The sequence below is a fragment of the Miniopterus schreibersii genome, assembly GCF_964146895.1.
Source record: "Miniopterus schreibersii genome assembly, chromosome: 17".
In the NCBI taxonomy this organism is placed as follows: Eukaryota; Metazoa; Chordata; class Mammalia; order Chiroptera; family Miniopteridae; genus Miniopterus; species Miniopterus schreibersii.
Window position 1 is genome coordinate 11,847,144 of NC_138117.1, and position 27,968 is coordinate 11,875,111.

At 34.0% G+C, this 27,968-nt stretch overlaps 1 protein-coding gene across 1 annotated transcript in view; it reads right to left on the reverse strand.

Moving 5' to 3' along the window:
- Positions 1 to 27,968, reverse strand: part of CSMD3 (CUB and Sushi multiple domains 3) — a gene marked incomplete at its 5' end in the record, with an annotated part of 553,604 nt that overhangs the window by 382,005 nt on the left and 143,631 nt on the right. The window contains one exon of the mRNA XM_081116493.1: positions 13,877 to 13,989. Within this exon, the coding sequence (XP_080972619.1) occupies positions 13,877 to 13,989 (113 nt within the window). The remainder of the gene's footprint in view (positions 1 to 13,876; positions 13,990 to 27,968) is intronic.

Sequence of the window (27,968 nt, forward strand, 5' to 3'; positions counted from 1 at the left end):
ATCAGGTTGGGCTAAAGATCTGAAAAAATATTTAATTTGACTAGGATATACCTTTTATCATTACTACACATTTTCTCTCTGTTTCCTTACATTTATTATAAAGAGATATAAATTTTCCTGTCAACTTGTTTTACTAGGGAACATGTCATTTCTCTTCTGACACTTACCACAACTGACCTCAATGTTCTATGGATTTCTAGTTTGTGAAAAATGTTTAAATAATTCCATGAGGTTATAAATCATGGTAATTATGAGAAATACTTGGTATTAAGCACCTGCTCTTGCCCTGGCCGGTGTGGCTCAGTTGGTTGAACGCCGACCTGTGCACCAAAAGTTCGATGTTCAGGTTTGATTCCTGGTCAGGGCGCATGCCCTGGATGCGGGTGGATCCCAGTGGGGGTCGTGCAGGGGGCAGCCCATGATGTTTCTCATGTTGATGTTTCTCTCTCTCCTCCCTTCCCCTTCCTCCCTCTAAAAAAATCAATAAAAACATATTTTTTAATGAACCTGCTCTTATACTTAAGAAGAACTTAATATAGAAATTAACTTGTGTTGAAGTTACCAATGTTTTGTTGTTTGCTCATTTAATCTTTATATATCTGTTCTTCAAAATATTGATTCTTTACTTCACACCCTATAAAAATCAGAGTAACCTATGCTATTTTATTGTATACTTCCCTTGGTACTGGGTTTTTTCCTGCAGAATTTTTATAAGTGTGTTTTTTGCTAGTTACTTAACCTAAAACATGGATAATAATTTTATCTAAAAACTGAAAGAAAATATCAGAATAATTAACCTTAGCAGCAATAATTTATAGATTAATAAAAACCATAATAAGCTCTGAGAAAATAGAATATAGAACCAAGCTTTTTGGGGGAGTGGGGAGGAAAAAACAATATAGATTATTTAGTGAAATATTTTTAGAAAAGAAATTTTTTTTAAAAAGCATAATTTTAGAAAAAAATGGAATAAAACAATATTTGACTCCAGAACCCTGATTCCTGAAACACTACTTACTACTATGCTGTGGAAAGCAGTATTGCTATTGTCATCAAATTACATCACAAGAGAAACTGTGTATTTCAGCAATGTATAAGTTAAATCCTAAAAATATATACATGCAATATAAGTTTAGCCTTAAAAACATATCTCTATAATTTTGGGAAGACTGTCTCAGCAAATATAAGTGTTTATTTTCCACTCCACCAAAAAAAAAAAAAAAAAAAAAAAGCTCAGTAAAAACAAATTATAAAAATATAATTTATTTTGAAAGGGAAGCACTTTTTGCCTCTTTGGTTTTTGATGACATCATCTTGATTAAAGAGTCCTTTTGGCATAGACATTATTGGAAAGTTTTCTATTAATTTAAAAGAGTGGAACTTGTACCACCTTTAAAACATGTTATCCTCCAACTACCAAAAAACAATAAAACAACAAACAAACAAAACCAAAACCTTCGGAATAATGTCCCTTCTCCTAGGATATAGAACAAATTGGTCCCATTCAGACTCAGATTGATTTTGGCCTACAGCCCTACTTATCATTTAATTAAACGGGAATGCATTATGCAGAGCTATTAAGTAAGTCATGTAGCAGAAGCAGCAAAGAAATGTAGCATGAAAACACATTACAAATTATATAGAAAGAACTCTCTTAGGAAGATAAGAGTAGAGTGCAGGGTCATCTATACACAAAAGTATGGTAAGAGGCATTCAACACCCAAAAAGAAAACATGAGAGAAAATAGAAGAGTTATTGAACAATCTAGAGAAAGACTTAAAATATTGGGTCTCTTTATGCAAAAATATGGTCTTAAAAGGAGACTCTGACCTCCTTTCCTTCCCTTCGTTGTGGGAAGATCATTCCATTTTAGAGCATTTAGCACTGTATTTAGTTAGTGTCTCCTTCTCAAGGTAATTGAATAGCTGTGAAATCAATAGTACAACTCAATGGAAAAGGTTACAAATTAAAATCTGTACATCAAAAAATAACTTCAGGATATTTTAGCAATTCCTATGCAAAATTTTGGTAAAGGAGATAAATGAATCAGAGGGCAAAGTTTTCATTTATTGATTAAAGTATTAATCATGGTTGGCAAGATTTAGTAAATATTTTAAAATATATATAAATAATTTAATAATAAAATTTTCAACTATATTTATAATAATGATAGAGTGAACATGGTGCCCTGCATAAATTTCCATGGGTGAGTAATTTAACTTGTATAATGATATCTATCTAATCTATCTATGTAGTAATCTCTCTTTCAGAAAGAAAAAAAATTTTAAATGCATAATATTGGGACAAATGATTAAAAACAAGAGTTGACACCAGGAATTCTGATGAGAGACAGAGATCTGGAGAAAGAAAAGGTCAAAATAAACCCCTCCACAAGTACTATTGAGTCATTGTATAAACCAGAAGGAAGGTTATATCACCCATATCCCCTATCAGGTCTTCAACTGCCATATTGCACAATTAACAAATAACTATGGCTACACAGTCATTGTTTATACTCCCTGAGACTTTATTAAAAACAAATATATAAATGAATAGGCATTGCAGGAAGATATATGCTGTATGTTAATGTACTTATAAACCACAAACAATGTAATTTAAGGCCATATAGAAATCAAGTCCTTTTGAGAAAAGCAATAACACAGCTCTCCTGAAAATGTATTCTCACAACTACACATACAAATTTTAGAACAAAACCTAAAATATAAACCTGCTATCAAATGTTCTGTCATCTGCAAATAATTCACTGAAAGTCACATTTTTTACATTAAGTGTTGAAATGTTAATATTTGGGGCATGTTAGTTATATATAATTAAAATTAATTTTGCCTGTTTTCTTTTGCATTCTATGTGGCTACAAGAAAATTTAAAATTTGTGTGTGTGTGTGTGTGTGTGTGTGTGTGTGTGTACATAACATTGTGAAGCTGAGCTATATCATTAGGCCAACTTTTGTGAGTAATTGGCTTTGGGAGCAGATTAAGCCAAAAAATTTAGCCCTGGAAAAAAGTCTATTGGTCCATTATCTAATAACCTTACACTCCTGAGATGTTAAGGGATACATTCAAATACACAGCATGGGGTCTGTACCAAAATTTACCAATTTCTGGGTCAGTGCTCTTTCCAGAATAATACTTGTGTGAAGAAAAATGTATTCCAGGGGATCTTGACCTCCCTCTGCCTTTCCAATATTCGTTTCTATTGTCATTTATCATTTAAACAGCTGGCTTGTGTCAAAGTGGACTGGATTTTTGTTCCATTGATAAACTAGAAAAAATTAATATATGCTTGGAAATTCAACAGAAGTGCATGCATGACCACACAATTCGGAGGCTCGAGTTAGTTATGGAAACTGTAGTGCTTGTTACATTTTCTGTAGGAAGGATGCAACCCAAAGCAACAAGGTTGTTTTCTTGTTAGATCAATAACATAATGTTTAAATTTGACCTTTTCAAACAAAAGTGCACTTGGGTATTATGAAACCACTGCCTTTCCTGATAAGGGTTATTACGCTTCTTTCCCCTTAAGCTATTTTATAGCTCCAGACACCTCCTTGGGTTTTCCAGTAACAGTCAGCACACCTGACAGAATAAAAGAATAAATAAGCCTGTAAGAACAGATGATTTCATTGTTTGTTTGATCCTATGCACATAAAACGGGCAAGGAATACACTTTGCTGATATATCGCATGGTTAATTTTTAAGACATATGTCTGTTAAATAGTTTTACTAGGAATAATTTTCTTTACAATATCTACTGTACTGAAACCTGTATTAAATGTATTCCTTTAAAAAAAAAATCAAGAAACAAGCACTTACATTATGTTATTAAGTAAATATGAGTCCCCAACAAATGCCTGTGAGAGGGCGGATATTGCTGTTTCAGATAACGCTGCTATCACTCACATTACGCTTGAGACCACTTCCAAGTCCGCTGTAGGCAAACAGCAGGGTGCCCATGCCACTGCTGCTGCTGACAGCAAGAGGAGCTAACATTTCATGCACTTACTCTCCGCCAGACACTGTTCAAGGGCTTTATCCAGACTGACTCATTTTATAACTGATATTGTTTCATTAACGCATCACTTTTAATCAAGGACAAAGCGCTGACATAATTTTTTTTCTTTACTCACTAAATTTCATTCTCAATGAGCTTAAGCCTTTTCTAACAATAAAAAATCCATTATGAATTGGCAGATTTGGAGTTCATAGTAAAATTATCATAGGTCTTAGAAGAAACAAACAAGCAAAACACAACAAACTGATAAAAACTCTAAGGGTTAAGGCCTGGTTCTACTGTTTTCTAATGTGATCTTGGGCTTAACACTTTTTTGAAAGGACCACAGTTTGCTCACATAGAACCTCTGAGTGAATTAGACAAATAAGCATTCTCTTTCACTCCCTGCAGGAGCTCATAATTTCTTAATTTTAATACTTCATATTTTTTTCTTTTAATGCAATGTTCACTCATCTTTTCACATCCTGTAGAAGAAACTCCCTGAATTCAAAGACTGTAATATCAGAGCCTAGCACAATATCTTGTGCAGAGTAAGTGCTCAATAACATTTTTATTAAGTAAAATTGGATAGATTGGCAAATGAACAAATAAATGTGCCATAATAGATCTCAAATGGGGGTTTTAATTTAAAAATTATTTTAGTTTCAGCAAACAGTATTAGCAGTTTGCCTGCCTCATATAAAACTCTGGGTATTTAAATAACTAAAGAAAAGATCAGGTTAACTACTAATGTATTTATTGTCAGATAAAAAGCTAAGTCTTTCTATCATACCTTACAAAATCATTTCCCAAAGTATGTCCTGGGAAATAAGTAGTGCCATAGTAAGCTGAAAGAGCTTATTTGCTTAAATAAAACAATTCAGCTTAAATTCATTCAATCCAGTGTTTCCAAAGAATTTTGGGCCACAAAATTGACCCCTGTATAACCACTCATCACCCTACAACTCTAAACTTAAGGAAAATGCAAAGTTAGCGCCTTTATCATCTGAATAATCTTGCCTAAGTTGCCTTTAGCTATTTCTGGGTATCACTGAATTTGAACTAAAATATCTAGGGATTTTTATTTCACGATGGCATTTTCCAATGGCATGATGAAACTGCCTATAAAATCATGTAAGTAAGGTCCCCACGGCTTACTGCCTCAGACCCCATTCCCCAGACCGACACGGAGGGTCAGTCATGCACAGTGTGTTTCACACCTTGTACCTGCTGCGCTTGACTGAAGCCCTTTGGAGGTCATTTTGTGCAATTACTAAATCATTACTAAAAACAAACTATGTGTTCAATATGTTTACAATGTCAGCAGAATTTATAAAACACTGGATTTTCTTTATTACACACCAACTTAATCTTTTATCTTTTGTTATGTGCTTATGCTTAGGTGATATAACAAAAGTGCCCTCACTAGAGACAGTAAATGTGACCACTAAGGCTTATGTGAGTAAAACTATCATATGTATCACATGCAAAATGAATACTAAATGGAACAATATTGAATCACCATGAAGTACTACCATAAAACAATGCAAGTGTTGTAATCTGTCAAATATACTTTAAATACAGGAAATTTATACAATTATAGACTTAAAAAAGTGTTATTCATGAATTCATTACATTATAACTTAAAATACTTGACAGAAAACTCATTAACTGATAGGAAAATGCTAACCCAAAGTTATTTGGGAAAATAAAGATAGTAAATATTGTAGAATTATGTATTTTTTTAAAAAGCAATTTGCAGCTATAAGTGCAGCTTGAACATTATTAAATCAACACTTAATATGTTTTCGGCTTATTGAGGAAAGACTATAAATATTTCCTTGAGTAGATCAATTTCTCACTTAATAAATAGGTGGGCCGTTTAAATATTTTAAACATGTGTATTTCACATTCTTATTAGTTTTGACACTGTGGATTTTCCTCATTCTTTGAGTCCCTTGGATCACTCTGGTTTGGGAGAGTTCTTGTACAACTTAGACTGAAAATTACGTTTTCAAGTCCATACCCAGATACTAGTCTTGAGGGTCATGCTATGGTGAGAGAGATTATGGAATATGAATTTCAAAAGGCTCCTTTTGCAGCTCAAGAGACAAGTCTGGAAGATTCAGTTAATAGACCTTTACAAAAAGCCATGATCAGTGAAAACTCAGGACACAACCGAAGAGATGCTCTCCCATAATCTAACAGAAACAAGAAGTCTAAGCTGTCCCTTTGCGTAAAAACTCTCATGGAGCACGGAGTAAGGAAGACTACAAACATCTATATAGATTTGTTAAACTCCATTTACTCCAGGACTTAGTTCTGAAATCTTACAGTACTGAGGGGAAATGCAAGCCCCTTAAAGACACCTGCATCTGGCAGAGCACTAGCTTAGGATGTGGCCAGCAAGTTGGTCCTCCACTGTGTTGAACGATGGGTGTCGGTGGCAGGTAGGTGTAAGAGCACAGGCGCTAGGGCCTTGCCACGGGGCTATCGTGGTGGGAGAAGGGGAAGGGGAAGGGGCAGTAGGAAATGTGGCTTAGAGAGCTCTAGCTAAGGTGGAGATGGGAGACCCAGCCAAAGGCGCCATGGAGCAGCCCTTGCTGAGAGCGTACCCCAAGTTGCCGTGTAGAGACCAGAGTAAATGCAGGATTCTGTTACCGACACGTGAAGTCTCTACTAAAACCAGCTAATATTTATGAGGAAGAACAAAGGTTTATATATGGACCAGTCGGGTTCATTCTGTCACTATTAGGGCTCATAGGATATCACTTGTGTCCAGAAGCTTTGTTTAGAAGGAAGATGGCAGTGACCTAAATCTTAAAGGCTTGAGCATTTACCCTAAGAACGCTGAGTTAACACAAAAGAGGCTTTGTCCCAGAAGAGATTGGCAAGTTGTACGTTTGTTCTATCATCAGGGAGAATGCGTGAGCCAAATTAAAATGTTGCTTTATAGTGACTTTTATTCAGTTTCCCAGTTATTAAGTGCTACATTTTAAAACTACTATGTGTTTTAGAAAATATTGTCCATATTACAACTGGATATTTAATAGTATCTCCTATTCACAATAGTTGCTCTATTTGAAGATAGCAATCTAAATAACAATAATTTTACTAAACTGTTTCTGGATTCTCAAAAATTCTGTCATAACATATAGGTAATATAACTTGCCTTTCATTTTATAAGGTATATCAATAGAAGATATATATGTGTGTGTATGTGTGTGTATATTAAACACTGACTTAAGGGAGAATACTTCTCAGACATTAAATGTTTTATTAAGCATTAAGTATTTTTTAAAGAACAAAACACTGGCTTATGCAAGAACACAGTAAAGTAAGCACTAAAGGCCTTTTTTTAAAAAAAATAACAATCATGTTATTTTTCCTTTTTGACTATTAGTCCAAGTCATTCTTCTATCAAGGAAGACTGATTCAGTTTCTTCAAAAATAATAAAAATTTTGTAACAGAATCTCCATCTACTCCTTAATATGCTGATTTCCATGACTGTTTCCTAAGTGCAACAATCTTTTCTTTCACACTTTCCTGCTGTACTTTTCTCAGAAACCCATGATCATCTGATATTAAGCAATCCTCTTTATCATAATCTGAATTTAATTTTTCCAAGTATAACTTTTTCTTATTAATGATGTTCATCATTCAAGGGTTGTCTCAGTGTTAATATGTAACATTAACTCATTGCCAGAATAAAAAGGAAACATAAAGGAAATAACATTATTCCTAATCTACTTTATTTCTAAATCTCATTTTATATATATGTATATGTATATGTATATGTATATGTATATGTATATGTATATGTATATGTATATGTATATTATATATATGTGTATATATGTAAATATAAACTATACAGCTATATTCCAACTTTAAATGCAGTCACATGACTTAAATTTTAATTCATAACTCCTGAAATGTTTAGCAAGATAAAGTATTTTACTAGAAATTATGTTTGAATAGAATTAAGCACGTAAATCACTAGCACTGTGTTTCTGATATAAAACACCCAGTGTTGTATTACCAGGTTGTATTTTGCAGTGGAATTTCTATTTCAGGGAAACTTGAAATTAAATGACAATTACCCAGCTTATTGTCAAACACAACCACAATTTATGAACAGAACTGTGAGCTGGAAGATATATAAACCAGCAAATAATTTTTAAGGATTGGAATGAAGAAATAAGTATAGTTAGCTATGGAAGAATTTGATTCAATCATTATTATCAACTAATGTGGTAAAAGGCCTTAAATTCTATATTCGCATGACTATAAAATACACACTCGCATCCCAGAAAAGAATGCTATTGGGAGTTTCCAATGGCTGTTTTAGACAGACCAATGTTTACTTAGACAGACAATTTGACTACTAACTGTGCTATTTTCATTATCTCTGATGGATATACTAATTAAGATGATGAATCCCATAAACTAGACAGGTATATGAAGCAAGAAGTAAAAAGAAGTTTCTTATTTTTAACCCCACAATAAAATAAAATAAAAATTTCCAGGTGAAAGTAATTATTTTAAGTTGAGAGAGATTTGAAGAAAAAAATGATGTAATCAATAATAAAAATCAGAAGGAAAGGTAAAACAAAGTACAGACCAGAAACTATTCTCAAACACTAAACACCAATGAAACTCAACTTCCTATTCTCTCAAAATTCAGTAAATAAAACTAGCTTACTTCACAAACTAAAAAATGCTGTTTTTCTATGTATAAAAAGATTGTTTTAAATAAAGATTCAATACAATTGATGAATTTTCCCACAGCATGTACTTACTAAAAATTAAATAATACCTACTATAATATGAAAAACATACATAGTCCTTGAGACTTCTTGAACTGTGCTGACAAAACCCTGCTCGCAGTCTTTACCAAAACACCAGCCTGTCTGCCCACGCCCACCATTCCCAGGACAGTAAATTACGCCTGTTCTCTGAACCAAAAGTCTTGATGCCCACTTATCACGTTGCTTTTTCACCTCCAACCTTGAAATCCTAAACAGGACTCACGTTGATAGTTATCAGATTCAAGGAGGTGTTTTATAATTAGAATGGCAGGACAGGATTCCCAGTCTTTTATTAACAACAGATGTATAAAGGTACAATAAGAAAAACTGATGTGTAAACAAAATTAGAAAAAATATATAGCTAAACAGATTGCTTTAATGTGATGCTCTATTTTTAAACTTGGGCTATATGTTTGATTTTTAAAGTTCAGTTTTACAGATGAAACTGCTTCTCATTTTTATTTATAAAAATAAATCCTATTTTATAATTTGGGTCTAAAGAAAAGTGCTTTTCCCTAGAGAATATGGGCTTCCTCATTTGTGATAGTGAGAAATACAAAACCCATTGTTTTCCCTTTTTAATTGTTTCCTGAATTCAAATTTTATGTTTGGTCATTATTTTTAAATGCTTTGTACCTCATCGTTGGAAAGGGTCTTTCTCATCATTCCATGTGGTCGATTACCTCTTTCCACTGACGCGTATTTATTCACTGCATGTCTGACTTATACTATCAGAAACCTTCATACCTTTTGATTTACACAACAGTGTCTGGCTATTGTGACTTTTTTAATTGATGGGGAAACTAAGTCTGAGACAATTCAAATAGCAAATAGTAACTGCATAATTTAACCCGCATTTCTGACTCCAAATCCTACTCTATCTTTAAATATGTGTTTTTTTAATTGATTTTTAGAGAGAGGAAGGGGGAGGGATAGAGAGATAGAAACATCACTGATTGGCTGCCTCCTGGGGATCAAGCCCACAACTAGGACAAGTGCCCTGACTGGGAATTGAACCATGATCTCTGGTTCACAGGTCGACACTCAATCACTGAGCCAGGCTGGCCAGGCAAATCCTACTCCTTAATACACTATGTGCATCCCTAGTAATCTTATTTATCTTTGTTCCATAACTGTGCACATAAATCTGTCAAAATATTTCTAAATGTAAAAATGGAGTAAAACCCCAAAATCATTTTCACATAAATTCTGTGCATCTAAAATGCCAAGGGCCTCTGTGTAACTGAGGTTAATGGCAGTGCATTTTCAATATGATTGAAAGTTTGGTCCATTAAATATGTTTTCTTACCAGAAAGATACACAGGTGATACCAAAATTACTACAACTTCTTTGAGAACCTATATAAAGTATTTTTATTCATAAATTGAAAATAGTATATATTATTAATGTATCTTTGTTAAATTTAAAATAAATGTCTATAAAGTATTAACTTGCATAAGAAGAATCACATGAACAATGGAAAAAAATTTAAAAATCAAAATGTGATAAAATGTATAAGATTTTGAAGACAACCTACAATATAGAATTTAGAATTGGGATCAATTAAATGCTGCAGTTACTAAACTTACATGCGAAAGCTAATTTTGTGATTATCTACAGCTACAGTATCTTTGCACATAAGAGTGAAATGTTGAATAAAAATGAAAAATATTCTAATAATATTTCATATTTGAATAGCTGAGCTTTATGGATACAAATAATAATTTTATAAACATTATCTAGAGGTAAAATTTTCTGTATTAGACAACTGTCATCTGAAAGTATTCTTCCAATTTAGAAATAAAGATAACATGATCAAATATTGATAAAAATGAAAAATAAATAAATTTTAGGTTTGTAATAAAGATTATGACAATAATAGATAGATTTCAACAAATAAATAACTCCCAAAATCACAGTAAAAGAAAAGTTATAGTATTTAAGTGTGAAATAGCACAATTCAAGTTCTCATTGAAAGAGGTCAAATGGAACTTGACTGTAAGAACATTACTGAAAAAAAAGACTAATATAGTAAAATGATACTGAAATGATTTTCATTAGCAAGAGTTGAAAATTAAAGAGGAAATATTTTAAAAGCACAAGAGATAATAGGGTTTTAAAAGAAGAGATTTCCATTATAAATAAACTGGGAGGGGGTATTTATTTATTTATTTATTTATTTATATTTTAGACAGGAGTGGACATAGGTCTGTGGGAGGGAAAACACTTTCCATATCAAAGGCATTTTAATACTTTTCTTAGTACTTTTGAGTTAGAACAGAACTACATTTGTAGCATTTGTAGCATGTTCTCCACAACCTCTACTTAATCCCATATATATTATATCTAAACCAATAAAGAAGCTACCCTTTAACAAACCTGAATGAGGTTCTATTGGGGAAAGCATGTTGGTGTGTCTATCTGTCTACTCCATCAATTATGGGACAAACTCTAAAAATAGCTAACGACATTTAGGACCTCTTACTAGTGGACAGTCATTTTCATGGAATTTTATAAGGCCACAGGTTAAATAGAAATGCTATAAGGGAAATAATGAGTCTTTGAAAACCTAAGCTCCATTAAAACACTAAATGCTTAAAATAATTGATAAATCAATAATAACTACTCAATACAAATTGAGTTACTAAGAAACTGCTACATGAAGACGTTGGTTGTGACTGTCGTAGAGTATATTCCACAAATTTTCTATCTTGAATTAGTTTTAATTTAGATACCCCTGGATGATCTAAGAAACATGGTTACCACTTCATGCTTGGGCATGCATTTCAACATGTCAAAATTCTTATTTTTGACTATTTAAGTTAGCTTATTAGAGTTTTTCAGTCCAAATTTATTTTATTGTAATTTTAAGAATTACTTCTCCAACTGAATTTATGTTTCCTAGGTAAATTATTATTTGGAGATAATGCAGTTAGAAAATCAAGCCTGAATCAGGAAAAGTTTAAAAGGATATAATACAAAGGTGTATTTTTATGAAATAAAACTTTTTCTCAATCTTATTACAAAATCATAGCTTCTATTTTCTTAGGCCACTTTATTTCTTCTATATTATGTAGATAGAAATTATATACAAAATTATCATCTTTTAAGCTCCTTTTCTGCTGAAAATAGAAATAATTCATACCCCATAAAATACTTTTTTTCTATTTTACTACAGTGATTTCTTTGATATGCTATTTTTCAGTGATGAAACCAGAGAGGCAATGCAAGAAAATAAAACTGAATCCTGAAAGTACTATAAAATTCAATTTCAGATCAGCAAGTAGAATATTGAAAATAATATAATTGAAACAAATCTACTGGCAACTTTGCACTATTGTCTTATAATGCAAAATAACCGCCTCTACAGATACCAGTTTCTTGAAACTATACTGCATAAAGCGAATGAAGTACCATTTTATTTTTGAGAGAGAGATATTTTTCCTCCAGGTAAAATATTTAATTATAAATATTTAAATTTATATTTAAAGAGAAAATAAGTTTATTTTACTTATGTTATGATAAAGAAGAGGAGCCATCTGACTTAAATATTCAATGACCACATGAGTCAAAGGTGATGGGTCTTTTGAATTTCTGCAACGCCATCTGCCTTAACTCAGGGTAGAGGGGAATCAAAGCCATAAAATCATGATTGGAAAACTCAATGGAAGGGGTCAACCCAGAGAAAAAGAGGCTCCACAACAATTGCTGCTTTTCAATTTAAAAAATCCTCTGAATTCTGAAGTGCACAAGCATTTTAGAAACTAAAACTGGAAGTTCAGAATATTGTTCAAATTTAGAAGTGACACTAGTTTAAAATGGTAAGGTCCAGGTTACTATGATTTTGATGGTTATTTTTAATAATTTGTAAAAATAAAATTTTCTATGAGTATTTAATTTTAAATTTTAAAATAGTGTTGTAAGATGAGTAATATATTCTTAGAAATGTTAATAAAATGCATACCTTTAAGAGCACATTTGCATTCATATTTCTATTTGAATAAACTACCTTAGAAATAGAAATTAGATTTTTCTACAGTGGATTCTGTCTAAAACCTTTACTTTCAAGTTACTCTCTTAGAAAATTTTATTACAGTGATGTCAAATACACTATTATAAGTGTCAAAATACCACCACATTAATCTGTTGCTATTATTGTGAGGAATCTTACTGATAGGACAATAAAAGAGGGTGCTGGTCCTCAAAATAGAAATTGATTGCTGAAATTTGTATTCCAGAAAACAATCTGTGGCTAAATACCACTTTAGGTATTAACTCTAAGCTGGCTAAAGTCACCATATTAAGTTTTCAAAGCACTTAAAGCTGAAGACCACTGAAAAGGAAATCATTAAAAGAAAACAAACAAATGGAAAAAGGTAACTGTGGCAATGCTCACTATCCCTGAGCAGCAGCCGATGCGCTACTGAGATGAACTGAATTATTTACATAACAGTCGGGGGATAAAGTGCACTAACCCCGTATAATATCACTAAGCACTGTAGAAGCTAGAGTTTCATTAGCCCTCCGTCTTCATAATCATCTTATTCTAAACAGTGTTTTCAAGTGACTGCATCAAATATTACACCCCACTTATTCAAAAGTATGCCTGTTCATAGAAATGGCAGATAATAAACCCAAAAAGGTTAATTAAACCAGCAATAGCAGACACACTGTGTATGAAGACGAATTTCAATGATGAAAAGACTATTTACAACTGCGGGTTTTCTGCAGTGTGTTGTGATGCAAACGTTAGGTGGCATGTCCAATTGCTGGAGCCCTTCATGAAAGTAAAGTATGACATCTGTCGCCTATTACCTTTCAGAGGTCATAATATCCTTTATCCTGAATAGTGTGCCTTAAAAATCAACTAAATTTTAGACTGTAATTTAGTTACAATCACGTTATTGCCGTAGCAAGAGAATGTCCATTTTTTGCTAGTTCAAATTACCATTTATTAATGCTAAAGATATTTTGCTTCTATCACAAAATGCAGTTGTGCATACCAAAATCACTCGACACATCAAAAGGGGCAGAAGTATTCATTAAAGATACCTTGATACGGAGCACTAAATCCACGGTATCTGTGGTTGCTGTCTGTAACAAAATGCAGTCTGAGCCAGTTTTTGTTGCTGATAATTGGCGGTGGTATATTCATTCCAGACAACCTGAATTATGGAAGACAACAACAAGAACATTTAAAAAGCCTTTCAGCAGTAAACATTTTTACTGAACTGGGACCCCCCGAATTTATCTATGTGTAGACAATATTCATGACTTTGCATTAACTTTTTAATCAAAAATGAAGTAGTTGTTTTATGTATAGAAAAGTCAATCGTAGAATAGTGAAATTCCAAACATGTTTTGTTCCAACGAGGATGCATATATTTATAAAATCAACAGTAACCTGAATATGACTTTTTGTTCACCCAAATGTATTGCATAGATAATAGTAAACATGGTGGAAGCTGAGCTGATGGCCCTGGTCATTGTGTTCCCTATGTTTGTATTGATACAGAATAGTTACAAAACAGAAAGACTTCAAAGCAATAGATATACATTTTCCACCTAATATATTCTCAATATTTCACATGTGATGGCAAATTTCACAATTTCATTTCATAGGACAGAACTATTATAATGAAATTTCACAACACTGTAAGTTTTTTTATAATTAACTTTCTTTATAAAATATATTTCTATAATGCCCTGGAGGTCTGCTCCAATTCATAAACAGAAAACATTGTATTTTGGGTGTATATATAGGGTGTCTCCAAAAAATAGATACACACACTTTGAATAATTATAAAGGCAGTGTTCATTAAAATACATTTCATTTCCAACATTGAGCTATCAGCTGTTAAAGTGTATATACATTTTGGGGTACCCTGTATTAGGCTACATCATTAATCACAAAGAAACCATTTTATAATCCCCTTAAAGCAAGGCACTTAAGGCAAAATCTTGAAACTATGCCCTAGATATTTCTAGGTGTGTGTTATAAAGCCAAGGTAAAATATTCTCAAAAGAAATACTATTACACAGGTAAGGGGGATCTGAGACTGAATTTTCCTAATAACCAGTATATGATGTATCTTTTCCATTCTTCAAAGCTCACACTTTTATTTATCTTCAGCAGGTGTGTGTGTGTGTGTGTGTGTGTGCGCGCGCACTCATGGTGATCACACTTCTTCCTGTCATTCTAGGGGACCGGTAGGGGGACACTGGAATATTTGTCACTGCACTGTACATATAATCAGTGGTGAGGTATAGAGCTGGCGATGCAACGACCCCTCATCTAACACGCTCCTCCCTTACTCCCCAAGCCAACCTCTCCTAGGATGTTTGGGAGCTAAGCCACACTTAGAGTGATCGACCACTAGCTAAGTCATGGAAATATGAATTCACCTTTATTAGAGCATTGTGCCCATGGCTGCACAGAATGGGCTTGAAAATATCACTATGTAATCCAATTTTCTTGCATTCTCCCATGAACGAGCTGGGTTTCATTCTGTACATTTCTCACTTACCTTCCTGCTGCGGAATGCATCTTTAACTTTTCTCTATCAGTGCCCTATTTTCTCTTTTTATAATGGTGTTTCTGCTTATTGTTCCAACTGGCTGGTTTTTCATATCTGAATTTTAGTAAATATATCTAATTCACCTGTATGAATTTAAGACTCAGCTATAAAATTTCACTTCATTGCTTTCAGAAAATGCCCAAGTTTTGTTTACTTTTGTTTGCTTATTGGTTGGTTTGGTTCAAATAGCAATTCAGTAAAAAAAATTTTGGATTTGATATCATCTCATTTTCAATAGAGCAGCAAATTCCATGCTAGATTTTGATTTACAGTAGTTCTCTTCAGTTCCCTGATTTGATTAGCACAAATATCCATTCAGAAAAGTTTGAATTATTTTGGACAGGCTGTACACATTTCTAAAGCTAATGAGACTGTGACACATGAATGACTGTGGTACACTCAAGTCCAGTTTGGAGAGAGGTCCTTGGAAGATCCAATAAATTAGAAACAACTCGACAAGGACATCAAGAAAAGTAAGATAGGAAAGAAGGTGAGATGGACAATAAAAAATAAATAAATTCCCATGTTTCCCAGGGACATCAAAGATAGTTTCAGCAACACAGTGTAAGAAAGACAAGTAATAGCTACTAAGGAACTATATAGGCTGGAGCCTGAAATCACCTTCAGGAATTGAAAGAGGGGGATCTGAAGATGTTAGAACTGCAACAGCTAGTGGAATAACACCCATGAGGTGGACCAAATAATGGCAGTTACAGGGGTGGGGCTAAGAAGACACCCCTGACAGCCTCAGTGCTTCAGCTCATGAAGCCGAACTGTGGATAAGCCCATACACTGAACTAGAAAGCAAGTGGGCCACGGTGCCCCTCTGCCCCGAGAGAAGACAGTACCTTCCTTGGTTCTAAGAGAGTTACACGGACTTTCCAAATTGTGGTCACCGAGTCTCATTACTTAAACACAATTTACACAATATGACTTTATTTATGGTTTATGGAGAACTCTTGTAAATGCATCCACTTATCTTTGCACCACATTTCACATTATCAGAGGATATCTTGGAAATGGAAGATCGAAAATATATGCCACCTAGAAAGTTTCCATTAAACTAGATATTTCAAAGAATTAATTTCTTAAATGCTAAAGGAGATATTTCTTAAATATAACTAATTATCTCTATGTCAAATCATTATGGTCACTTGAAGGCAAGCAGATATGGGTTGATTCTAGTGTAAAGTCAGTAAGAATCAACCAGAAAATGAAGAGGTGAAGTATATTCAATAGCTATTTACAGAGCACTTACTATATGGTAAATGTGGATGCTAAGGGTTGGAAACAGAGTAGTAACGAGCCAGGCCAATCGATGATTTGACAAAATGAAAATAAAGAAGAAAACATAAATAAATGACTGACATATATTCAGATGATAGAAAATGACATGCAAAAAATAATAAGAGTAACATGATAAAGAACGCCTAGACGTGAGACCCAACTGTTTATGATCAGAGCAGCCATGCTCATGATTACATCTTAGATCACTAACCTGGCTTTCATAAGAAATCAGAGAAAATTATAATAATGATAAATGTCATACATTTGTAACCTACTGTAACTTTTGTATTCAAGAAAAATTCTAAACATGTCTTTTGAGTAATTAATAAATTTAATAAGCATGGTAAATTAATAATGACATCTAATTTCACTGAATATTTAATGTAGAAATACTGAAAATAATTTAGTACACCTTGCCATAACTCTTTGCATAATCATAAATTATTTTAAAAATTAGATGAAACATTTTCTATTGCAGATAAGTCTCTTTGAGAATATGACTATAACTCTTAGAGTTTTTTTGGTTTTGTTTTTTAAATAAGTGTAAGAATCCTAAGGTCTTTACCATTTTTTTTAAAGTCCCTAAACCTATTCTGAGCTTAGCCTCTGGTTTATACATCTCTTGTCAAATCCCTGTTGCTATAATCTCTTATGTCGTCTTAAAGACGGCACCTGCTGTTGCAAGTCCCACAATGATCTCTTATTCTCAACTTCCTCAAAATTGCACTTGCAGCAGCAGGTGTCACCTTTGGTGCCTCTTACATTAATTGTTTTAATCTTTCCAGTTCTCCAGCTCTCTCCTAATTTAACTTCTTTCTCTTGCTCTCGTGAGCTTTCACTCCTGCTCTCCGTTCCCCTATTTTACCTCTTTTGACTCCCTTCTTCCTGTGGCTTTGAGCTGGATGAGATGCATGCCTCACACTCCTCTGTTCTCCAAAATCGTTAGACGAATTGTCCTGTACTGAACCGCAATTAGTTGCTAAAATTCATCCTTTCATCTTACTCAGGGCCTTCTCATGTACTTCTCTTTAAGGCTGAATAAATATAATTTTGTACCTGTATTTACTTTACTATTATGCATTCTCAGAGAAGCCGCCTTAAAGTCTCAAGGTTAAGATAAATGCCTAATCTCTTTCCCTGTCCTCACAGAGCCCCTTTGCAGATTATTACCATGTCTTTTCTTATTTTATAGAGTAGTAAAGTTTCTATCTTCACTACTTTGAAGGTAGGTTATTTCATCCCTGGTGCTGTGCACAATGACAAATTGAGGGGTACACTGATATTATTTATCAAGAAAATAAGAATATAAGCTTTTGGACATATGCCCTTTTAGTCTATGTATCTGCCCATACCATTTTTTGATAAACTGTTAATTCAATTTCATGTCATCATCAAATGCTCTAGTTATTCTTCCTTTTCTTTATTTAAGGTCCACCTAAAATTTTATTTCTTTCATAAGTCTTCAGTTCCATTAGCTGAAGGTTCTGCTTCTGTTCCCTGAACAACAAGATCACTTGTTAAAACGATTTTGTGGCATTATCACTGCTTTATTCTTATCATACCGATATTCAATTATGTATAATTATACATATTCAATAGTGTATAATAAGTTGGAAGCAGGATGCACATTGAATTTATCTCCAAACTCATTTCTGAAGCACATTTCAAATTACAGATAATAAATGGATACTAAATAAATGATGGAATATCCCATTACAGGATTTCTCCAAGTGTGTTCTACTGAATTGTAGCCACCAGACCTGTCTTTGGGGATAGGGAAAGGTACAGAAAGGTACACCAGTCAGAAAGTTTTTAATTGTTCTTTCATAACCATATACTCTCCTTGTATTTTTTAAAATGTGCTTTAATACAAAATTTCTTAAATTTATTTCAATAGACACTCTCCGATTTCCATGCTTTGCCATAAAACAAAATAACCTGCAATTATTTTATAGAACTTTTTGAGAAACCACTAACTTTATTTATTTCTTCATATTTGAATAAAGAATGCACTGCATATTTGCAAGAAAAAAACAGCATCTTAAAAATAGTAAAAAAAATTAATAAACTTTATATTATATTCTACAGCATATTAGAAGTTGGAAATTTATTTTTAGCAGCAAAATTAATCCATTTCTTGGATGACATTAAAAGCACTAATCTTTCATGCTATGTGATCATGAATACTCTTGTGTGGAGAGTACAGATATCCCACAGCCAGGCTGAGCTTTTTTGTCACGGATGGATGACTGTGCTCTTGGTTCGATATGCAAAAGTCAGTGAACTGCAGAACACACAATCCTATGTGGTTTTAACAAGAGCATTAAGAAGCTAAGCACTGTGTGATGCAATCCAACTATTCTGAAACCAGATGTTATGAAATATTTGCAAAGCAAATGAGAGAAATGGCTATACTAAATTTTCTATTTCCTTCTCTCCCCTCCACCTTCACCCACACAACCCACTTGTTCTCATCATCTGTACCCCCACTCTGGTTTTCCAGTTACCCTTCGTTTTCATGATCTATCTTTCAGACATATTCTCTTATAAAAATTGGCTGCTGCAGAGAAATGTTACTTTTATCAAAACACATACTTCAGGAAAATCTGTTTATATTTTAGATAAGATGTGTGTGTATTCAACTACCAAAATTTAATTAATATGAATCAGAAAATGTGAATAGCCGTCTAACCATTAAAAAAATGAATTTGTAATTTAAAAGCCTGCAAAATATCTCCAGATCCAGATGTTTTTAATAGAGAAACCAACTAAACAGATAAATTAACAACAATTTTACCCATTCTTTTTCAAAATATCGAAGATGAGGAAACCCTTCTCAACTCATTGTGTGAGGTTAGTATTATTCTAATAATAAAACCAGGAAATATCAGTATGAAAAAGAAACTACAGACCAATATCTCTCAGGATCTTAGATTCAAAAATCCTCAATAAAGTATTAGCAAATCAAATGTAGCCACATATAAAAATAATTATTTACCAGAACCTAGTAAGATCTATCCAAGTTAAGGCTGGTTCAACATTTGAAAATCGATCAATGTAATCTACCATATCAACAGGTGATAGAAGAAAATTTAAGTGATCAAATTAACAGACACAGAAAAAGCATTTGGTAAAATCGGACACCCACTCATGATAACAACTCTCGCCTGGGTCAGGGCACACGCCTGTGCTGCGGGCTCTATCGCCAGTTGGGGGTGTGCAGGAGGCAGCTAATCGGTGATTTTCTCTCATCATTTATGTTTCTCTCCCTCTCTCCCTCTCCCTTCCTCAACCTGAAATCAATAAAAACATATTTTTTTAAAAAAAAACACCTCTCAGCAATTTGGAATAGAGAGAACATCCTCAACTTTAGAGCATATATAAAAATCCTACAACTAACATAAACTTCACATTAAATAATGCATTTGATTAAGATCAGGAATATGGCACATAATTTTTATTCAACATTGTGCTGGAAGGTCTAGTGAGTATAATAAGGAATGAAAAATAAAGAAAGAAATATACATTAAAAAGAAACTATTCCAATTTGAAGATGACATGATTCTTTACGTAGAAAATACAAGCAATCTACAAAATAAACTCCTAGAAGTAATAAGTGCACTCAGCCAGGTCCTATATGCATAGCCCAAGGACACAAACAATAGTACAGTAAAGGCCTGGGGTGGGGGGGGTGACTGGGTGGAGGGGGAAGTAGGGGGAAAAGCCTAGAGTATTGAACAATAAAATCCCACAGTGGTATGTTTAGCCAATTGTCTTAATTAGAAACAGGAAAAAAATATAAAATGTGACTATGGTATGCTATCAACCAAGGTAAGTATTCCAGAAAAATGACTTGTAGTTATTTCAGAAATCATGAACATTTTTATATATTTTATCACTTCACTCATAAGTGCTTAAAGACATGACTTGTGACTGTTACAACATAGTGGAACAAATTATAACGAATTATTGCTTAGTGGTGTCCATTGAACTCAATCAATAATCAGCATAGGTCTGGGTGTGTATCACATGCACCTTAGCAGGCACAGCCAAGTGGTAGAGACCGTAACTGATGCAGGTAATTGCACAATATTGTTTCAGAATATTACCATGCCTTTCTTTGAAAAAAGGTTTGCATCTTATAAAGCTTCAAGTTCCTCTCCTTTTTTTTTTTTTTCATGGCCACATTTATCCAGTGTGCCAAAGAGGAGAGAGACTTCCTAGGGAAATAAGGCAACTGAAATGATGCCTAATTGGGGGTCATGCATCATAACGTAGATTGATGTAACCATGCAAGATTTGGCAAGGTTCTTGTTAGCTTTCACTTTCCACTTTCTGAAAGCAAACCGAAGTCACATAAGTATTCAAACCAAGTTGATTTAATAATCTTCAGGATCTACAAGTTTGAATTTTCTCTATAAAAATTGTTGTTAGCATTTAATGATTTAGAAGTTTCTGACAGAAGTCATGCGCATTTTGATTTTTGTACATGCCCAAACTCTCCCTAATAATCAGAGAGGCATGTAAAAGCAGCAAGCAAAACACTTGGGGGCCTATGTCACAACACATCTGATGACTGAGTTGTCCTCTCTGATTGTCTCTATTCTAAAACAAAGTGCTTGGGGCTTCTAATTTGCGAATCAGTTGTTCTAATATTAACCATGAGCCATCCGCTGCTCAGTACAGAATTGGTGTTTACATAATTTTGACAAACCAAGTGAAAAGAATGATTGTTTTTTTTTAAGAATAAGAAACAGATAAACACAATAGACACAAAACCAAAGCAGATCAATAAGTATGAAGATCACAGAAATAAAAGGGAAAGCTATATTCTGTGGCACATTTACATATATTTTTATGTTGACATGTTTAACTGTACAAAGGTTTTCAAATGAGAAAGATTTGATGCTAACGCATCTTTAGAAATGAGCTTGGGAAGGGATGTAAAAGTTAAAGGAAGCATTTAGAATATTTTCCCGTGTAGAATCTGCATCAGTTGTGATTCGGAGTGTATTTTCAGTGATTATCTGGGTATATGATATGCCACGCCCACATGATATAACAGGGCAAACAACACAGAAAGGGTCACACTGTTTAACATTACAGAATTTTCATATAATGTCCAAATCACAGCACATCTCATCATCTTACAGAAAACTCTTAACGTCCAAATGACGATCACATGAGAGGATTTGTTTTTTTAACAGTAGACACGATCAGCTATGCCTAGAGGAAATGTTAAAAACAAGGATGCTTCACTAAGAAAATTAACCTCAACTCTAATACAAGTTAAAAAATCAAAATAGGTATTTAAACCGTGAGATTTCTAAAGTGGAGTAACATAGGTGTCTCCATCTCGGGAGCCATAAATCCGAGGAATAACATATAGGCCTGGCCCCCGCCTGCCTGCAGCAGCATGTGCTGTGTATGACCGAAAAGAGGAAACGTGGGAGAAAGCAGTCAACGGGAATCTTGATTTATTCTGTACACTTGCAAACCTATTTAAGTTTGAGATGTACAAAAATATTGTTCAGGACGGATGTGTATTCTGTACTGCGCATTGTTACCTACAGAAATAAATTCTGTATGGTCGGTGACCTGGCTCATAAGCTTGCCAGCGGGGTCAGAGGCAGCGTTTCGGGAACAGAAAGGCTACCAGGTCCTCAACGAGAAAATGGCACGAAATTAGCCGACTCTCCAGCAAGGCAAAAAGCCACACGCCACAGCCAGAATAACATCATAGCAAGCTTTATGGAGCAGGCTGAAAACTTAAAAAAGAAACATTTAAAACAGATATATTTGTACTTATCTATATATTTATCTTAAGCTTTTTGAATCTATAAGAGCATTTTTAGATTCACGACTGGTGCCCAGTACTGATTGTTCTCCAAATGTGGTTGTCTAAGGGGCGACTTGTTTGAACAAATATGCATGAAGTCATTTTAAGTATAAAATATTAGGCATGTGAACCCATCCAAACGTCTGATAAATATCAAAATACTTTGTATTTATAAATACTTTATGTCACCTATTCTTTTACCTGTATAATTTGAGAAAGAATTATACATTCTCACTTTTTAACAATTCAAAGTTCTGCAAAAGAGAGAAGCTTCCACATCTAGCAACAGTGATTAAGCATTTGGTGGGGGTATGTAATGCCGGGAGACTTGGTGAGATCACTTGGGTTGAGTGCATACTCAGAAAAGAAGGTGGCCCATGACTGTCTCAGGAGACCGCACCCGAACATTTTATAACAAGAAAAGGAGGTAGTAGATCACATTAAAAAGGACAGGCTAATGGAACAGAAGGAAATCTAGAATGTGGGATGAGTGACAGGATGCCACAAAGTGCTTCTCAAAGGAGACGTTGTAAATTGTACAGAGCTGCAGAGAGGCCGAATAACAGTAGGATGCGAAGGGAATTGGGCAAGGCTGAAGTCCTTTAGTGACTTCTTGTTGCAAGAAACTGTTATAGAAGATGAGAGGAACTGAGAATCAAACACGATGTTTGGTGTGACAGATATACAAATATAGTAAAATATTAAAAAGGGGACACCTGTAACACTTCCCACAATAAAGATTAATCTTAAAAATAAAATAAAATATACTATGTGGTTATAAGTTTTTGAAAGAAAATAATAAAGGTGACAGTCAATGCAGGAAGGAGATGAAATTCTAATATAGTGATGAGAGTAGCCCTTACACCCACAGGTGTGTGTGGGGGAAATGAGGGAGACTCGGCAGGTATTTCGGAAGAGGTGTCCCAGGGTGAAGGGCTACTAATGCAATAGTCTTGGCCACCTCTAGAGTCATCTAAGTAAAGTAGAATGGTTGGGAGCCTATGGGGAGTGCATTGAAGAGGAAATTAAGACCCTGAGTGTGAAGAATTCTTTCCAGAAGGGGCCCTTTGAAGAAAAGCAAAGAAATGAAAGAGGGCAGTTGCTAGAGAAAAACACAGCATAACTGTAGGGTCTTCCAATAAAAGTATAAATAATTTGACTTAAATGAAATGATTTATATAAAAATAAAAATGAATATGATAGAATACAATTTTAAAATAAAATACCTGCAATTTATCTATTGTTAATCTGCTCCAAGGTCATTCAGGTAAATGTCCCCCTAAATCTCCTTTTGTAATTATGACAATGAAGAATATTTACATTTGCCATCATAATATCCAAACCTCATTAATAGGTAACCAAAGTAAATTTTGACAATTTACCAAAAACTGATCTTCAAATGAAAGTAAGTTTAGAGTGAAGTCCGTAACAAAAAATCCTCTCTTTTTGCAGTTTGTTATTGACATATCACCTTGTCACATTTGCTCTTTTCCTTTATTGGAAAAAGTGATGACTTTTTCCTGAAGGTTAGGTGTTGACATTTAATGAATTCAGCACCCATTTACTGAGCACCTGTTATATGCTTGTGCTATAAACACTGTGACGAATTTCAAATGAATCCCTGACCTTCAGGAAATTATAGTATAGTTTAGTGGCCAAGGTGGTTGGTAGTATCTTATCACAAATACAGCATTTTCACTGAAGTTAATTCATGAAACCTTAAAATTCTTTAAATATATATTTATATTATATGCTATGTATATAGTTGGTAGCCAGTAAACATCTGCTTAAAAATTCTATGTATAAAACTCATTTTATGCATAAAGTTGAGTAACTGAAGATTAAAAAGCAGCAAAATTTGCAAACATAGATTTTCAGAAAAAAATAATTTACTTTTTAATATGAAAAAATATATTCTCTCTGTAGAAAAGCTTTATTTTTAACCGAGGGAGAGATTTAAAATGCATATATACTTTGAACAGATACCCAAGGTATTAATTTTGGAAATAGCACAGAGTCTATTCATGACTCCCCAGAGATATTCATAACGGTTAAAAATCTAAGCAATTTAGCCCAGCCAGCGGTGCGGCTCAGTGGGTTGAGCGTCTTCCCATGCACCAAGAGGTGGCCGGTTTGATTCCAGGTCCGGGCACATGCCCAGCTTGCAGGCTCCATCCCCAGTGGGGTTTGTGCAGGAGGCAGTCGATTGATGTTTCTCTCTCCTCAATGTTTTAAACACTCTCTCCACCTCCCTTCCTCTCACTCTCAAATCAATAAAAACATATAAAAATCTAAACATATTAGAAATTGATAGTAAAAAATACATGCAAAGGCTCACATCTCTAGGCAACTCAAAGCAATTTGAATGATTTTGTGTTAGGTTATGTATCCCAAAACTTACATTCTCATCACTGTATAAAACCAAGCCTAGTAGACTTGTGTTTCAAGACACAAATCTAGCACATGGCAAGAGGAAAAGTAAGGAAAGATGTGTCCTTTATTTAGAACTAGCCAGCCACAGCACCCTGATACCAGCTGCCCTTCAATGGTTTTATCCTACTTCCACAGTCTCCAGTCTACCCCACCCATTTTCTGTCCTACTTTGTATGCTAATATACATCAGACACAATTTTTCATGCTCATAATTTCACTAACTACTTATTCACTGAAATAAAGCTATTGTTTAAAAAGTGTATATAAAATTGTTTTGTCTGTTGATAAATTCCAAAAATGTCTTTTGGCTAAAATGTTAAAAAGAATCTACAATTGTAGCTGTATGGAAGATGCAGATATCATTTGCTAATGACCTGAGTTTCAGAACCATGAATGACTTGAAACATCAGTTATTCTAAAGTAAGTTTTATCTATTGGAAACAAAGAAGAAAAAAAGACAGAGGTTTATTTAGATATGGACTGGCATCTTTGCAACTGGGTTTTCATTGGAAACATTCGGGTTGGAAAAGTAGACCCTAGGAATAGCAGAGGAAAGCAGAAGGGGTTTCTAGGGAGCAGCCAGAGACTCAGCAGCAGATGAGCCAAGTGTAATCCTTTTTTTCTTTTAATAAGATATACAAGTTAATTAAGAGCAATTAACCTAGCAGTAGGTTCTAAGGACTGCAGGGCCTTGTTTTCATGCCAAGGTTTATGTGGGACTCTGAGAGCTGAAGGGCCTTGGAACAAAACACTGTAAACCTGACAAATTGGTGACAAAATACGATTAACTATAAAAATGAAAACAGTAATACTTCTCAGTTCTATTTGTATTTATTTAAAATCTTGGCATAGGGAATATATTCCAAAATATTGTTGTAATTGTGTTTGGTGCCAGATGGGTACTGGATTTATTTAGGTGATTACTTCGTAAGGTATATAAATGTCTAATCACTATGTTGTATGCTTGAAACTAATATAATATTGTATCTTAACTATAATTGACAACTTAAAAAAATAAACCAAAAAAGTTTTAAAAAATAAAATCTTTGCTTGTAAGCTATAGTATTCATAAATTTCTTAAGAAGTACTACATATTATAAAGAAATGTCATTTATTTTCAAGAAAAAAATAGCTATGGAAGAAAAGGGGGTTGTATTAGAAGACATTGCAGAACTACGCAGTTGGCTCCCTGGAACAGACCCCTCTCTTGTCTCTTCCATGAGGCCATAACTCCGCTCCCTCTTTCCATTTCTATGGCTGCTTCTCCTCAGGTCCTTTATGATCCCATATTTCTCTGCTCTCTAGTTTGAAAGCACATGCTATGATTCTTGTGTTCTGCAAGGTACATTCCCCCTGAAAAATCTTAGCTAATTCAAAGTTTTCTGCATTAGCTTTCTTTTTTTAAAAAATTTATTTTTATTATTGACAATATTACAGATGTCCCCCCTTTTTTCCCTTTTCCCCCCTACACCCAACCCCTGCCACACTCCAGGCCTTCACTGCCTGTGTCCATGGGCTATGCATATGCATATATGTTATTTGGTTAATCTCTTCCGGTCCCTACTCCCCTCCTCTCTGACCTCTGTCAGTCTGTTCCTTTGTCTGTGCCTCTGGACCTATTTTGTTCATCAGTTTATTTTGTTCATTAGACTCCACATATAAGTGAGATCATGTGATACTTGTCTTTCTCTGCCTGGCTTATTTCGCTTACCATAATGCTCTCCAGGTCCCTCCATGCTGTCCCGAAGGGTACGAGAGCCTCCCCTTTTAGAGCCATATTGTATTTCATTGTGTAAATGTCCCCCAGCTTTTCTAGCCACTCACCTACTGTGCATCAGTTTTCTATAGAGAATGAGCGTAAGTGTCAAGCAGACTGTACCGGAGTCCTTGAGGGAACATCACCCACATACACACTAAAGTCATCCGAGATAACTGTGTGAGTCATCATTCAGCGCAAATTGGTGAGTTGGAGAGTTAAGTCCTTGGTGAGGTCCTAGGAACATGACTTGGATGCTGGATCAGAGGAGGGAAGGAAATGAAGCTGAGAGAAAACACCCAAACTGGTATTCTACTGCACTTTGGAATTAATGATAGGAAAGCCATGGATGGAATTCACTGTTAACGTATTTCAAATAAACGTTTGGCATAAAGTGGTTTTTATTTTAAGAGATAGTTTAGTTCCCCATGTATTTTTAATATTTGATTGCTGTAAGGCTATAATTTATACCTTTAGAACTATGTTCATGTTTTACAGTAGAAACTTTCATTCTGTTATTGGGACACATAAGCTAATAAAAAACCTAAGGCAGGGTAGCAAACACTCTGTAAGAAGGTACATAAATTCTTTAAATACTTTATCTTTAGATATGTAGATGCACACCCACTTTCCAAACTTCTGATATAAACCAGATAATTTTTCTTTAAATAAATAAATGTCTAATAGTTTCAGTTATAATTAATTCTTGATATCTTTACATATAATTCATGATGCATAATTTCTTGCCATTACAATTTCTTTATAAAGTTAAATAAGAACAAAAGATGCCTATTAAACAATCTCAGTTTTTAAATCCCTCTCTTATTTTTTCTATTCTCTACTATTTTCCATTTTTTTCTTATTATTTTCTGTTAGAGCCTTTCTATCTTTAAAGGTATCTTATCCATACCTAATTTACAGGAATTTTTAGTCATTCATCCTTATTGTTTTACCAAAGCATTCAAATCGTTTTCATACAACAACTTTCATTGCTTATTCAAGTTACATACATCCATGTTCAAACTAATTCCCAAACCTTTGGTCTGGGAGTGTTTTACACAGCCATATTTACACCATCACTGACTTCAGGTGACACTCCATAAAAATATTTTCTGCTTTTGGGGTTGGTGCATATATGTGTGTATGATAGGAGTTACACTTTATTATAGATATAATGATTCCTGACTGTCATTTTATTAAAGGCAATTTAAAAGTAAGAAGTAATTTGAATAATAATCGTAACTGTTTATA